Raw genomic sequence first — 16,133 nt, 5'->3', positions numbered from 1 at the left:
TATGCCTATAGAGCACAAGATATCAGGGAGGGCAGAGTTGTACATTAAGCTCTTTGGAATTGACTTTTAAAAAACGTAATGCAGCAGCTTCGATGCACGTGTTTCATTTTTAGTGTTCTTGCAGGCCCTGCAAGTGTAGGTTTACTCAGCCAAGGGATCTTGGAATACTTGCTGCAGAGCTTGGTGAGTATCACAATTTAATCCTCCTCTAATGTTGTTCCTCTTTAAATGCTATGTCTCCTGTGTGTGAACATCAGAGGGATCAGGGGCTTGCATTTCATCCTGTTAAGTTTTGGGAGGAAACAGCTCCCAACATGGGGTCAAGCCTTCATCATTGCTGCTGCTACCGCCACCATCCTCCTTTTTCAGTAGTGAGTGTGTGTTGAGGGGATGCATAGAAATGGGGAGGGGGCATTGCTGAGAGGTAGAGCACATGCGTTGAATGCAGAAGCCCCCCATATCAGAAGGCACAAGTCAGCTTCAGAAGTTGTTCATGTGGCGAAGAGTCATGTGCTCACCTGCACATTTTTTCCTCTGGGCAAGCAGTGAAGAGTAATGTTCCCATCCCACCATCTGTAGGTGGTGGTGTGGATTTGCCCCTTTAGGAGCATTTATAAACTTACAGGCAACTTATTTCTGTTTTTCAAGAAAAAAAGCAGTGTATTAAAAAGTCTTAAATTAAAACCAACATTGTAAAATCATTACATTGTTCTTTAGTACAATGGAAATTAATGAAAGAATAGAATTTAGAGGCCTCAAATTTGTCTGGAAAGCTTTGAAAGGTTAAAAGAAAGCTTTTTATAATGTGTTGACGGAAATGATAGGAGGTAGAACATGGCCTCCCCTTCCAGACTTAATAGGTGAGAAGAAATTGGTTAGAAATTTCATCCCCTCTGTGGCCCGGTTCAGATGCCACAGTCCTCCAAGCCATGGTTTGGAAGATCAGCAATACATCAGCATCAGCTCCACTCTCCTCAAATCTCTCACACTCATTTCTTGCTGTGCTTTGGCCTCTAGTTATAGTTTGTTCAGATTCCTGAATCAAGCAGTCCATGATCAGCAGTAGCCTCCAAGTCACAGTTGCCAGATTTGAACATTACAGCAAACTACAGTTAGAGGAAGCCTGAAATTGAAGGAGGCGGTTTGTGGGAGTCAGTGGCTTGTTTTCCGATCTTCTGAGCTGAGCCATGGATATTTCCCTAATCCAGAACAGCTTCCTTCTTCCTTCTGCGTAGGACTTTGTCTTGGTGCTTGGGTCTCTTAAAAAAGCCCTGTAATTAGACCGTTCCTCTTATGACAACACATGAATGCTTTTGTCTTGAAAGTGCAATTTTCCCCCCTGTATTTGACAAATCGGCTAAAGTTTGTTGTTTTCGGAGGTCAGTTTAAGGGAATACTGTATCCTTTAATTCTCTTGTTTATCTTAGGAGTTCCAGTCCCACCCAACCGTAATGCTTTTTGCACTAATAGCCCTGGAAAAGTTTGCACAAACAAGTAAGTGAGTTAGCTCAAAATCTATGGGGAAAACACAAGATGGTTCCTAGTAGTCTGTGTGGTGGACTCCCCCCGCCCCAATACACACACTTTGTTCATAAGCATGCATGTGGCACTGACAAGATGGCTTAGGCTTGCTCCAAGTGCTATGGAGTTCTTTATTGTGAACCTTCAGAGCCTGACAACTGCTCTCCCTCCTCTGCTCTCAGGCTCCACCTGAGATTTGGAGGGTATTCTTAGTTGCCTGGAAGCAGCTGAGCAGCATGTCTGCTGCTGCAGCTTCCTCTAAAGAGAACACCAAATGACTGTGTGGTGTGGCAGGACTGTTTAGTTGTGCCTGTGGTTTTGCATATCTGTGTATGGTGCTGCCTAACAGTCCCAATATCCTGACAAGAGTTGCCTTGTTTTTAATGGATGAACAGGCCCAAGTGATGCCCAACCAAAGGGCAGAGGGACATCAAAACATGTTTAGCCTTCAAACAGAGCCCTTTAGCGCTATAAAGTAGGGGTGGGGAGCCTCAGGCCTGGTGGCCAAATACAGTTCTCCAAGCCTCTCTATGTAGCCCTCGGGCCTCTCCCCAGACCACACCCCTTTTCTCCAGCCCTGCTTTCCACCCTCCTTGAGTGCTTTTGCTTGCCTGGGATGCATCTTTGAATTCTGATAAAGCCTGGGTGGAGAATGGAGAGGGGTATGAGTGTGTGTAGGATGTTGCCTACTTGGGCTGAAAAAGTTACCCACCCCTGCCAGATAGTAAGGGTGTGGTGTCAGGAGGGCAGGGAAGAAGAAATGGTGTCTGCAAAGGCCCTCTTGGATGCTTGGAAAGGTGCTTTGCTTAGCTAATCATCACATGGCCAGTGACGTAAGTTCCACTGCCTGCTTAAATGTTGCCTGGTTCCTCTTTGAGAAAGAGAGAAGAGAAACTAATACTGCTTTTGGATACTTAGAAAATGATATGTTTAAGCATGAACAAGCTTTGTTTCTGGTGAAGGTTTTTTTGACAATCATCACTTTGTGTTACCATTTTAGGTGAAAATAAAATGACAGTTTCTGAAACGTGCATCAGTGACCAGCTAGTCTTGTTAGAGAAATGGACAGATAATCCAGACTACTTAAAACGCCAAGTTGGATTCTGTGCCCAGTGGAGTTTAGACAATCTATGTAAGTAAGAATTTATCTGCGAGATGGGGGCGTTGCTGGTGACATGCTCTGCGTTCAAAGATGCAATGTTTTATTTGGTATTGAAGCAAACTTTGACTGCTATGGTGTAATGTAGCTTTCAGAATCCGAAAGCGAAAACTTCCTTGATAAAACCAGCAGTGTTATGTGCATGTACTGCTACTGAATTCGGGTCACTTAACCCAGAGGCAGGATAACTCAAAGGTGGAGGAAATTTGGGAAATGTCTTGGGGTGGCTGCCTAACCCTTTAGGGGACCTTTGAACACTCAGAGAACTGATTCTTCCTGCACTTCACAGTGTAGCAGTTTTGTACATTTTAGCCTTGAGGTCAGACAAGTCTGTCAGAGCAATTTTCACAGAGGGAGCTAAGTGAGGTGTACAATTATTATGGGTGTAACTTGTCGTGACTTGCTGTGGAGAGTTTATGGCCCCAAGCAAACATCTGCCTTGCATTGTCCTCCTTCCAGCAGGAAGTGCACTGGTGAAAACTTTGTTGCCCAGACATTTTTTTAATCAGTTTAATTTAGCCATCCCTATAGAAAAGTAGTGGGAGACTGTGGCCCACTTCACAAGTTGACCTGAATGTGCTGTTATGCAACTCACCTTAAGCATGTGGGCGGAAGTTGCACAGGCCACCAAGAGTGATATGGAAGCATCCACAAGACAGCAGTAACCACATTGCTATGGGTAATATATGAGGGAAATCCATGGTGGTTATAGGCTTCTGCTTCTGCCACCATTGTGTTCTCTTTGGGTTGCAACTTCCCTTGAGTCTAGAATCTAGTCTCTGGCAAAAGCTTGGTTGCTGTTGAAAGTCTAAAAATAGGAATGCCTTTAAGGGGGGAAAGTCCTTTAAATTTGGACTCATTTGGCTTTGATGCAGCAGCCCACTTGTTAGTGGGAGTAAGTCACAGGTAACATATGAATACTTGTGCTCATGAAAGAGCTACACTGACTTCCAGTAAGTTCCTGCATGCAATCTAAAGGCCTGGTTTAAACCTTTTAAAGGTCTAAATCAGGGGTGAGAAACCATTTTTGACTCCATAGGCCAGACCCTAATCAGGATCTGACTTGCAGGCCAAATTTGACAGGTGGGCAGGGCCTTTTACAAGTCTCTTTCTCTAAGCCTCCAATTGCAGGGGCTTAAAAGGGGAATAGGAAGAGGCTTGGAAAATGCAGGAACTGTTTCAAAGCCATTGCAAAAAGGCTCTTTGAAGTAGTGTGTAAGCAGGGCTTGCTATAAGTGTTGAGCAGCTCACTGGTGTTTGCAGCAAGCCCCAGTTTGGGCAGGGATTGGCTACAGTACAGTGTTCCCAATGTGGAATTTCACCAGTGCTTGCTGTCACCATTGATCAGCGCAGATAGCAAGGCTCGCTTGTCAGGGAACATTCAGGAGCACCCTTTGAGGCCCCCAATTGTTCATTTGCAGCTGCATATCGACCTGCTTCCCAGCTGACATCATAAGCGACATCAGATGTGAAAAGGGTGGGCATGGTTCGAGGAAAACTGCCTTTCAGGCCAAATTGGATCCAGCCTAATTTGGACCTTGCACCCAAACTTTCACATGCCTGTACTAGAGGGTGGTCTGCCGGATAGTCCCTTTAATGAAGAAGAGGTACCTAATTTTCCACAGTTCCCATTCCTGCCCATCACCCCTCCTCAGCGTTCTGAGAATTTCAATATCCCATCTTTGACAAGTGTAGCAAAAATTCCATTTAATGAATGAAATATAGTGACAATTTAATTTATTATTTGTATAAATTTAACTTTATTCTAACTGGTAATGTATCTAATGTGTTCCCTGATTGGGGGATTCCTTCTCGGTAAAATTCCAGACCATTTGATCAAATTGGTTAACTAACGCTCTGCAGTAAGAGTCACATCAGGTGAGCAGATACATTTGATTGCCAGGTCCATGTTTTGCAATATTGGGACTTCTACTACAGTTACAACTTCTAAATATGTATTTTTGCAGTTTTGAAAGAAGGCAGGCAGTTTACATACGAGAAAGTTGACTTGACCAACATAAATGCCATGCTGAATAGTAACGATGTCAGTGAATACCTTAAGATTTCACCACGTGGGTTGGAGGTAAGTTTTGTTACTTAATTCCATCATATTTTTATGTCTTCTACACTTCCCCAAACAGTAAGAAGTTTCAGAATAGCACTATTTGGGTTTCATTTCCCTTTGGAAGAGAGGACACTAGAGGCTTCACTCTCTTTGAGATAATGATATAGGCCTTAAGTCAAACCAAGCCATTTTTATATGTGGTTTTTTTTTTTAATAAACCCAGCTGAAATAGCAGAAAGAGAGGAAGTTTAGCAAGAGGTTTTAATGATTAGCAAGAGGTTTAATGATTAATAAGGTTGTGAGATCAAAGGGGATACAGTAAGACTTACAAATCCTGTTTCAGAATGTAGCTATTGGTGATCCTGGTGAACTTATTAAAATGGACTACAAAGCCTGCATTCATGATCTGGAATATACATATCACAACCCTGTATCACTTGCTATCAATTTGGGAAATAATTACTGGTTTGCATTATTTGCAAATATGCAAACAAAGCATAAGGGAGGGCAAGCAGGAGCCCCTCCCGCAAGGCAGCATTGGCCTCCCAGAGAGTCATGTGCATAGCACACTCAAGGCTCCACCTGACTTTGTAGCAGACTCCAGACATAAATTCTCAGTGGTCTGTGTTTGCAGAACAAAACAAAAAAACAAAACAAAAGCAAGGCTTTTTCAGACCACACCTGCAGGGCACTTAGTCTCACATCTTCACATCTGCGGGTGAGTTACCTATTCAGTATTAAATGTAGAATCGGTTTCTTCTGAAATATGAGCCTGTTGCCTCAAAATGGAGCTGAGAACTTACAAGGATTTAAATTCCTCCTGCTAGGGCCAGGTAGCTGTTGTCTTTTGGAAGGCAAGCATTTATTTATTTTTCTTTTGGTTTGTTCATTAGGCCCGATGTGATGCATCATCTTTTGAAAGCGTTCGATGTACTTTCTGTGTGGATTCTGGAGTTTGGTACTATGAAGTCACAGCCATTACTTCTGGGGTGATGCAGATAGGATGGGCTACCAAAGACAGCAAATTCCTCAATCATGTAAGTGTCACTTTCTGCCATAGGAACCTACTCATTAAGTTGGATCAGCCTTGGAGTCTCTTTTCTGGGTCCCTGTCACCTCTGGAAAAGAGGCAGATGGGAACCAGATAGAAGGCCTTCACTGGGGCACTAAAATTGTGGAACCAACCTGCTTGGAAATGTTAACCTGGTTCCAACACTGACATCTTTGTAGAAGCCATGTGAAGATTCTGATTTTTCTTGCAACTTTTGGTTTAAATGGGCCCTCCAGATGTTTTGGGCTGCAGCTCCCATCAGCCCCAATCAGCACAGGTTGGCAAAAGTTGCAGTATACAATTACAGGGAAGGTGTTTCACTGAAGTAAAAATCTTGTATAGGGTTAGATGCAAATACCTTGATATGGTGGGGAGAGTTGGCATTGCTGGAGAAGAAGGTAGATGAGAGCCTTTCTTCACCTTCCCCAGCAGAACTGTACATTTAACTGTATTTTAGTTATCAGTTATTGCACAGCACTTTGATGCCAAAATGTGCACTGGTGTTTGGTGCAATGACTGGTGTGGATGGGATTTTCTTAATCTTAAGCAAGAGAGCCAGACTATCCCACCTGTTTGCATGCTCCCTCCTCTTCTCTCCTGCACAAATCCAGCATAAATTCAGTTGTAGCATTGCATTTGCACCAAATTTAGCTTTTGACTAGGTTTTAAAGGTGATTTTGCAATTTCAGAAAGTGTCAGGGAGCTATACACAACCAGGAAGCCATAGCCTATGGATCTTTCCCCTTCTGGAATTCACCCAGCAGGAAGCAACTCTGGGTGAGAGAAGCCCTGAGTCTGTACTTGAAAGAGGGCATAAATGTGCCCAGTGTAGTCCAACAGTGGACCACATATTCCAACCTGCATTCAGATCTCACCCTTGTTAAGAAAGAACATATTGATACCCCCCCATGTGCCCATAGCTATGCAAAATGGTTGAGAAGCTTTAAAAACAAGATTCCCACAAGTATTGTCATGTCTCAAGAAAAATAAATGCTGTATTTTATCTTCCCTGAAGGAAGGTTACGGTATTGGGGACGATGAGTACTCCTGTGCATACGATGGCTGCCGGCAGCTGATCTGGTATAATGCCAGAAGTAAACCACATTCCCACCCTTGCTGGAAGGAAGGTACTCCACCCATCTTGTTGCAGTTGTTGCTGTTGTCGTCTTCATTTGCAGGGAAATTGTTCTAGCACTCCCCAGAGGGGAGCAAAGCTGCCAATTTAGTAGCCTAGAATCCCTTCTACCCTGTCTCCTACCATTGTAGGTCACTGTAAGTGAAGAGTCATTTTCATCCCTTCGCAGCAGCCTTCTGAGGGCCACATGCCATTGGTGGGTGGGACCAGAAGCAAAAGTGGACAGAGCCTACCTTTGTGCAGAAGGCTAGCTTCTACACATACACTTCTCTCTGTTGTCCATTCGGGCAGTCTAAAGTTCACCAGAGTTCAAGGACACATTCCAGCTAGGCAGAAACACTAGGAGAGCATGGAACAAAGCCAGTGAGGGCCATGGCCTAGGGAAAAGAAAATATGGCTGGCACACGTGTGTGGCCTGCAAATAGTCCCAAGAGACATGGAAGAGGGTCACATTTGGGCCTCCTAGGCCTAAGGTCCCATCTTCTGTCAGATTGGAAAGGCTAGGCTGCAAACTTTTTTCAGTCCTCACTACATGCAGGAATGGTTTTGTATTGGGGGAGCATTCAACTGTTCGGTTCTCCACCTATAACCAGAAGTGGTACAATCTAGAAAAAAGCTTTTATTGTTGGACTCCGCTGAACTAGATCCAAGTTGGGATCCTTCCATGCCACTGAAGGAGAAACAAGTGTAGCCAGGAAAGGATCTTGACTGAAATTGAATTTTTGGACAATGGAACAGATGGCCCAGGGATCCAAGGGGTCTCTTTCCCAGGTGATTCTTTTGTGACATGTCCGTACATCAGCTTCCTGTGCTTTTAGCTCAGTGCTTTAGCAGTAAACTAGAAGCACAGGAAGCCTTTCCTGGAAAAACCAAATGTCCCCTCTTCCTTCAAATGTTCCCTCAGACCCCACACAGACATTCTTATTGCTGCTGTCACTGCCAGTCATGCAAATTGCACATCCAGTATTGAGATCAACATGCTATCTGGGGTGAAGACTGCAGAGGAGCAGCATGATATGTACATGTTGGTGCCTGCACTGCAAACTCAAGGCACAAGAGCATATTTACAACATGTTTACTTTTGTTTCTGATGCGCATCCAATCCCTGGGGTCAATGTTTTAACGTGCTTCTGTTCATCTTGATCTTCTCTGCATTATGTGGAATCTATGTAGCGTCAATTCATCCTGCATTTGGGAAAAGAGGAGCACAAAGTTTCCTTCTTGCTTCCAGTTACAAACTCTTACCTAGCTTCCTAATTACTTAAATTTGAGAAAATGCTGAAGATGACTGAGCAGGCGTAACGCTGGCTCCCTGCAAAATGTATTGCATTTGTAAATCAGGAGTCAGCCTCCAGAACATATTTATTTTTTATTTCATAAAATGTTTACAAAACAAAAACTCAAAGTAGTTTACAAAAAGATTTTTTTAAAACCCAGTAACAATTTGCAACAATAGTTTGAAACTTACAAAAAGTTCAAATACTAATGTCTGCTTCTTTTCCCTCTTGTGTGAATTCTCCCCTCTACAGTTAAATCATAGTTTAGAGCAGGGGTCAGAAAACTTTTTCAGTCCACTGTCCCTCAGACCTTGTGGGGGGCCGGAGTATATTTTGGAGAAAAAATGAACGAAGTCTTATGCCCCACAAATAAAACCCAGAGATGCATTTTAAATAAAAGCACACATACTACTCACATAAAAACACGCTGATTCCCAGACCGTCCACAGGCCAGATTTAGAAGGCAGTTGGCTGGATCTGGCCCCTGGGCCTTAGTTTGCCTACCCATGGTTTAGAGTTACAGGTGTTATAACCCTACTTGGTGCTAACCAGAGTTCTCTTCTTAACCATGGTTTGAAGACAGTTTACCAGCCCTGGTTAAGATTGAGCCTGGTTTTTTTAACCATTGTTATTGTACACTGTAAACCATAGTTAAAGCTGTTGAGGGAAGTGACACGCGATTCATGTCAGGGAGAAGCCTCCATTCCCAAAGTTGGTTTTCAGTTTGCAAACCACAGTGTGCAGAAATCAGTGCTATATCCTCATCAGGCCTTTGAATACTTGCTGCAAGGTTTCAGGATTAAAGACAACATAAAGGAAGAGAGGAGGCATTTAAACAGATGTTGGATGGCCCTCTGTCAGGGATTCTTTAGCTGTGATTCCTGCATTGCAGGCAGTTGCACTAGATGACCCTTGGTTATCTTCTAACTCTACAATTATATGAAAAGGGACTGGTATAAGTTTACTCACATGCAGAGGTTGTTCCCCACCCACTGCATATACCAAGTCACTATTGTCGGGTAGGTTGTTAAACAGATCTCCAACAACCCTGTGTTTTTTCTTATATATGACTTCAGGTGATACAATAGGATTTTTGCTGGACCTACAAGACAAGAAAATGATCTTTTATTTAAATGGGAACCAGCTTCCTGCTGAGAAGCAAGTCTTTTCTTCTGCTGTGTAAGTATGTGGCCCTTGTGAAAGCAGTGAAAAATTAATAGCAAGCTTTTAAGACCCAGATAACAATAAAATTAAGTCTAAAAGGCCAGGGGAACACAAAACCACACTTGCCAGATGCCATAAGAACAACAGAATAGGGTTCCAGATGGAACTCTTTGTAGAGAGCATTCCATAACTGAGGTGCCACCATTGAGAAGACTTTCTCTCTGGGAGGCACCTGCCTCACCTAAGATATGGGGTACCTGGGGAAGGCCCTCAACAGAACATATAGATTAGATACAGAGACAGGTGGCTCTTCATATACCCTGGTATTAAGCCATAAACAGCTTTAAAGGTCAAAGCCAACATGTTGACTCAACGACTGGATGCCAGTTCAACTGGTGCAACACCTGTATAATACGATTGTAATGCCAGTTTCAGTTAGTAATCTTGCTGTCAATAGCACTTAGCATTTACTTATTGCATTTATATCCCACCTTTCCTCTAAGGAGCTTGTAGTGGCTTACACACGCCTCCCTCTCTCCATTTTATCATCACAACAACTCTGAGGTAGGTTAGGGTGAGACAGAGTGACTGACTCAAGGTCGCCCAGTGGGCTTCATGGCTGAATAGAATATGAAAACTGGTCAATCACATCCTAGTCTAGTACTCTAACCAATACACTACTCTGGCTCCAGCATTGTTTCCAAAAAGTCTTCAAAGGCAGCGCTACATGGAATGGGTTACAGTAGTCTTAAATTGTAGATTGCCAGAACATGGCTCATAGATGCTTTGCTATCTCTGTCCAGGTACAGCAGGCCCACCAGCCTAAGCTGATAAAAGCCACTCGGTGCCACAGGAGCAAACTCGTGGATCTCAAGCAACCTCCCCAAGCTGTCTAACCCTGTTGCTTCAGGGGGAGCACAGTCCTGTGTATTACAAGATGAACATTGCTTCCCTGAATTGATATGATTTGATAATAGACCGTTTGAAACTATACCTCTTCCCTTCCCCCAAGCATTGTAGAACTGCTATAACCTTGGAGAATGCCCACAAACATTCTAATTGCTCAGGAGGAATGCGTTGAAAAATCTGCAGCGGTGGGTTGACCATGCTGGAGACTATAGTAAACCCCAGAAGCTGGATAGTTGAAAGAGTAGGGACAGACTGAGCAGTGTGCTCATAAGCAGAGTCGTTATGTAAAGAGGTTTGAGAGGCAAATTACTCAGTGGACCAAGAAGTGGAAATCTGAGTGAGCAAAGAGTGGAATTCAGGCTGGGTATTGGAGGCAGGCAGGGAATAGATATGCAAGGGGCATGTTTGAAGTGGCATGTTAAGGATCCAAGCAAACCTGGGAAGGGGGGCGTTCTTCAGTCTGCAACCCATCTACTTGGGCTAGCCAGCCCTTCCTATCCCTAACTAGAAAACAAGCCATGACTTATAGCAAAGACAGCATGGTGTAGTGGTTAGTGTGTTGGACTAGGATCTTGGAGACAAGGCTTCAAATCCCCACTTGGCCATGAAGCTCACTGGGTGACCTTGGACCAATCCGTTCTGCACACCTGGATGATTCTACAAGTCATGGGTATTTCTCAGTGTAATACAAAGTGGCACCGTGTGTCGGATGCTTTGCATGGTGGTGCTCTAATATTATTCTCCCTTGATTTTGCAGGTCTGGCTTCTTCCCTGCAGCTAGTTTCATGTCTTATCAACAGTGTGAGTTCAACTTTGGAGCAAAACCTTTCAAATATCCACCATCAGCTAAATTTAGCACCTTTAATGACTATGCCTTCTTGACAGCAGAAGAGAAAATCATTTTACCAAGGTAATATTTTCTACTTGTCAGTGCATGGAACTGAAGGCCGAGATTACAGTCTTGTTCTTTGTAGGTTTTGACCCATGTGGATATGATAAATAAAGGATATCCTGTGAAGTTTTATCAAAAGCCTGTAGTTTCACACACTGCAGCCTTTCACAATGGAAGAACCACTTAACCTCGGGACTGTTTTGTGTGTTGATTGTAGAAAATGCAGCTTGAAAATGTAATGTGGGAAATGCTGGATACCTGTCATTCTGAGAGTTGTATCTAGGGCAAACTTAAGGTAAAGGTACCCCTGCCCGTACGGGCCAGTCGTGTCCGACTCTAGGGTTGTGCGCCCATCTCACTTAAGAGGCCGGGGGCCAGCGTGACGAAGCTGCTCTGGTGAGCCAGCACCAGCGCAGCACACGGAAACGCCGTTTACCTTTCCGCTATAAAGCGGTACCTATTTATCTACTTGCACTTAGGTGTGCTTTCGAACTGCTAGGTGGGCAGGAGCTGGGACCGAAAGACGGGAGCTCACCCCGCCGTGGGGATTCGAACTGCCGACCATGCGATCGGCAAGCCCTAGGCACTGAGGTTTTACCCACAGCGCCACCTGCGTCCCAAACTTAGGTGCAAACTTAGGTGCAGATTATTCCATGAGAATGAATCATGTAAACAAAAGCCAACTTTCATAGATTAGATTAGTTCTGTGCTATTTATCCAGTTTCTGTGATTCAGGTTTTTGACTAACATCTGAAGTTTTGTTGATTGGTTTATTAGGGGAACGAGAGAAAGGCTAGTTGGGAGGGGGAGCTTTCTATATTCTGCCTAGACCCTCCCCAACTATAAGGGGTAACAACTTCTTCCAGTGGTGGTAGCTTTAAACGAGAAGTTTAGATCTTCCAGATGCCCGATTTCATGCTTAGTATCAAATCTGTGTACTTGTTTGATAAACTAGTAGATATGCAGAGCATTAATTCTGCAGTGGCCTTAGTTAACAGAATTGAATAAATTGTTAATTGAATTTGTTTTTGTTGTTTTTGTTTCCATTGCTGCACATACTAATTCACAGATATTAAACTGAGATTCATTGTCGTGTAAGGTGATCATGTCCATAGTTAAATACATTTGATATGAGCAGGATCCCTTGAAACTGTTTCTTTGAACTGAATCCTGCTGATTTTTCCTCTTCAGACATAGACGACTGGCCTTGCTAAAACAAGTGAGCATTCGAGAGAATTGCTGCACTCTTTGCTGCGATGAAATAGCAGACACAGAACTCAGGCCATGTGGTCACAGGTATGGTGGATAATTATTCCTTTTATTTATCATGGTTTTGTAGCTTCCCCTTTCTTACATGCCCTAGTATGATAAGCTGTAATTGGTCTTGGAGGGATTATTTATTTATTTATTAAATTTGTATACTGTCCTTCATCCAAGGTATACAGGGTGGTTCACAACATAAAAATTTAAAATGAGAAAATATACAATAAAACAAAAACCAATAAACGCCCCCTCTCACAAACACATTTAAAAGACTATACAGGATATATATTCTAAAAGGTGGATTAAAAATACTATTATTAATTATTCATAACATCATCATCATTATTATTATTATTATTATTATTATTGATTTTCTATTTTGTAAAGCTTTGCAATCCAGGTTAGACCTGGTCTGCATATGTAGTAGGATGAGGTGGTAGAAGGGATTCTGCCAATTCAGGCTGCAGGTGAGGAATGTCACTTTTGTTTTTTCTTCATCATCAAGAGGGGAAGCCTGCAAAGAACAACAAGCACAGCAAAGAGGAGATGTTCCAGATCAGCCTGTTTCCTGCTGTACTAGGTTTCTACTAGCAGGGATTTTGTTGTTGCTGCTGCTGCTATACCTGCAGTATGACGTGGTACTGTCCACACTTCTCCCTTAAGATTCTACTACCCACCTTATTCCCCCATTGCTTCATGTGTACATAAACCCTATAAGTCTTGAGGCAACAAAGAAGATGGATTTTACTGCTTAGAATCTGTGCATTGTCTCTGTACTATTAACTGTCCACAACAAAATTAGCATTGGCAAATCATGTGAGTTGTGACACACCCACCTGCCCATTCAGTGTTCCCATGGAGAATTACATGACATGAGTTGCATCCATGCTCAGAGTAGTCCCATGAAATAAATAGGCACAACTAGCTTTGGTCCATTATTTTCAGTTGGTCTACCTGGATTAAAAGCTATTTGGATACAGCTCCATTCCCACAACAAAAATGAATGGATGTGTTTGTTTGTTTGTTTTTAAAAAAGAGCAAAGACATTTCTGTTGTTCCTGATGAAGAGTTCTGTGTAACTTAAATGTTTGCATACTATTGCCTGGACAGAAGTTGCCCTAGTAACCCATCTTATATCGTTGTCCTTCTTTTAGTGACTTGTGCATGGAGTGTGCCTTGCAACTAGAGACCTGCCCTTTGTGTCGACAAGAAATACAGACTCGGGTCCGACAGATCGCTCACATTTCATGACACGTGGGGAACTGTATCTCGTGAACTTCCCTCTGATCCATTCCATTCAGCGCTAGAAGGGAGAAAGGCAGCTCTGACCGAGCCACACACAAGCTGAGAGCCCCAACTGTGGCCCACTTTCACGCTGAACAGTAGACGGAAACCTGTTAAGTCGCCCTGCTGCCTCAGAGCTGTGGAATGTTCTTTTAGCAGAAATGAAAGTTGGCGGTGAGACTTGAGCTACCTGTTGGTTTGTCTCCGACCAAGGTGGCTGGAGAGTCTGCCTCTTAAGTTTGTCCCCTGTCCACTCTTCCCATTTCCTTTCTTCCGCTGCTCCTTCCACTTGCCCATCACAGTTTTGCACTGGAAACATAAGGCTCATAATCTCCTCTAATGGGGGCATATCTGTCTTCTAAAGCCTTTATTTCAGCAGCCGTCACACATTTAAAAACAACACCAATATTTCTTGGTCAATGTAGTTTCCTGCTGGTCAGAGACCCTCTGTATTTTGGACTGTTGACCTGAAAATGTTCAGACTTGAATTCTACATGAAGAAACTGATTTGTAAAGGAGGTGTTGAGATTCTAGAAGAATCCAAATTTTTTTTTATAACTCTGTGATTCCAAAGAACATTGATTCTTCCACTACCACACCTTTTTTTTAAACTGCAGAAAACTGCATTTTCATTCATAGTGTTTCTAGTTCCTTCAATTTCAGTACCTACGTTGTTGTCAAAAAAGAAGTGATTTTTCAGGAGGGATTCTTATAACTACAGTGCCAGACTGGAGATAGCTTGTTATTCTGGGTATTTTAAAAGGTACCATTGATTTCTCTCTCTCTCTCTCTCTCTCTTTTTAAATTCAGTATTTGTTCTTGCAAGTTCTGTACGTTTTGAAAGTATTGAGCTATAGAACTCAAGATCTGGAAAGAAAATGTGGAGAAACTCTGTTAATATTGTTTTGAAAGAAATACATGTTGTTTGAATAGCAAGTCAGCCTAGGTTGACTAAACTACCATTTCATTTACATAGGCTCTAACAAACTTAGTCTGCCAAGCTCATGCCTATCCACTTGGCAAAACATGTGGGAAGGAGGGACACACAGTGCAACTTCTAGGGTTGCACAAACCAATATTAAAAAGCTCATGGGGCAATGTGCATATTGTGCCTCTGTGCAAGTGCAGAAAAATCACTGAAATCAGCTGTGTGAGAATCTCAGCCTTAAAAGAAAGTAAGTTTCTAGTTATGGTTGCAAGGTACCTTTGGAAGGATATGTGAATAATGTCTGTTGAATTCTTAAGATGTTTAGACATTGTTGAATCACATTTCCAGTGGTTCAGGATGGGGCTTCAGTTTCCCGTCTTAATTTATAGAGTGCTGAATCCAGCTTTTCTTGATTCATTAAAAACAAAAAGCAGTTGCAACAATTATTTATTTTATTAAAATTTCCTACCCGCTTTTCTTTATAAAGGAGTTCCAGAGCTGGGTACAATACCAATGAATAAAACCATAAACTGGGATAGCTCAGTTGGTCAAGCTTGAGACTCTTCTCAGGGCTGTGGGTTCGAGCCCCACGTTGAGCAAAAGATTCCTGCATTGCAGGGGGTCGGACTAGATGACCCTCATGGTCCCTTCTAGCTCTACAGTTCTTTGCTCAAACAAACAATAAAACAGTAATGTCAGCTGAGAGCACATAGACAGTTTAATAATACCTGTTTACAAAGTGTAGCAACAAAACCCAAAACCTGGGTGAACAGTAGATCTTCAGTAGTCACTGAAAGCTGACAACTCAGTGCCGGGCAAGTCCACATAGTCTTATCCATGGCCCTGCCCAGTTTTCAATTAGTAATTTGTACCCCTAAATATGTTTCTTTAGAAAGGAACCTTTAGTTGGACTTTCAGCTAATAGACTGGGGTCCTTGCAAGTGGTTCTGTCTTCTCAGATGGGTTTTGGTCTTTCACCTTCCTGAACTGAAACCCTTCTCATTAGGTATCAAAATACTATTGAACCTGCAAGGAGTTTTAAAACCTATGACAAGAAATGCCAAGTTCTGATCTGTATTTTCCTGATGGACCATGATCATGAGGTGAGGAAGCGTAATTTCCTGAGCCCTGTGGAAGATTGAGTTCACCTTAGGCAAGAAGTCAGGGTTGGGTCATAGGACCATATTGCCCAGGTGGCAGATAGAGAGTTCCTTCCAGACCAAGAGGACCCTGAGTTTCCCCACTTTTGTTGCTGAGCTCCCGGCAGTAGATGGAGTGCAGTGGTTTGAAGGATGAGGCCACAACAGCAGTGGCGTAGCGTGGGTTGTCAGCACCTGGGGCAAGGCAAGTAATTTGTGCCCCCTAACCCGTGGATTTGCGCCCCCTAACCCTAACCCCTAGATGTTGCGCCCGGTGCGGCCGGCCCCCCCTGCACCCCCCACGCTACGCCACTGCACAACAGCCTTGAAAACGAGGATAAGTTCA

The 16,133-nt window shown here is 43.1% G+C and overlaps 1 protein-coding gene across 2 annotated transcripts in view; it reads left to right on the top strand.

Moving 5' to 3' along the window:
- The window catches only part of RSPRY1 (ring finger and SPRY domain containing 1), a 35,676-nt gene extending 20,585 nt beyond the window's left edge, over positions 1–15,091 (top strand). For both annotated transcript variants that reach the window (XM_083625222.1, XM_083625223.1), the window contains 10 exons: positions 125–183; positions 1,428–1,494; positions 2,522–2,653; positions 4,648–4,763; positions 5,639–5,782; positions 6,812–6,923; positions 9,285–9,387; positions 11,039–11,191; positions 12,365–12,469; positions 13,591–15,091. In XM_083625222.1, coding sequence (XP_083481348.1) covers positions 125–183; positions 1,428–1,494; positions 2,522–2,653; positions 4,648–4,763; positions 5,639–5,782; positions 6,812–6,923; positions 9,285–9,387; positions 11,039–11,191; positions 12,365–12,469; positions 13,591–13,687 — 1,088 coding nt within the window. In that variant the 3' untranslated portion in view covers positions 13,688–15,091. The remainder of the gene's footprint in view (positions 1–124; positions 184–1,427; positions 1,495–2,521; positions 2,654–4,647; positions 4,764–5,638; positions 5,783–6,811; positions 6,924–9,284; positions 9,388–11,038; positions 11,192–12,364; positions 12,470–13,590) is intronic.
- Positions 15,092–16,133: the final 1,042 nt, after the last annotated feature.

The sequence above is a fragment of the Podarcis filfolensis genome, assembly GCF_964270895.1.
Source record: "Podarcis filfolensis genome assembly, chromosome: 8".
NCBI classification, from domain to species: Eukaryota; Metazoa; Chordata; class Lepidosauria; order Squamata; family Lacertidae; genus Podarcis; species Podarcis filfolensis.
This window is presented reverse-complemented; position numbering and strand designations above follow the sequence as displayed.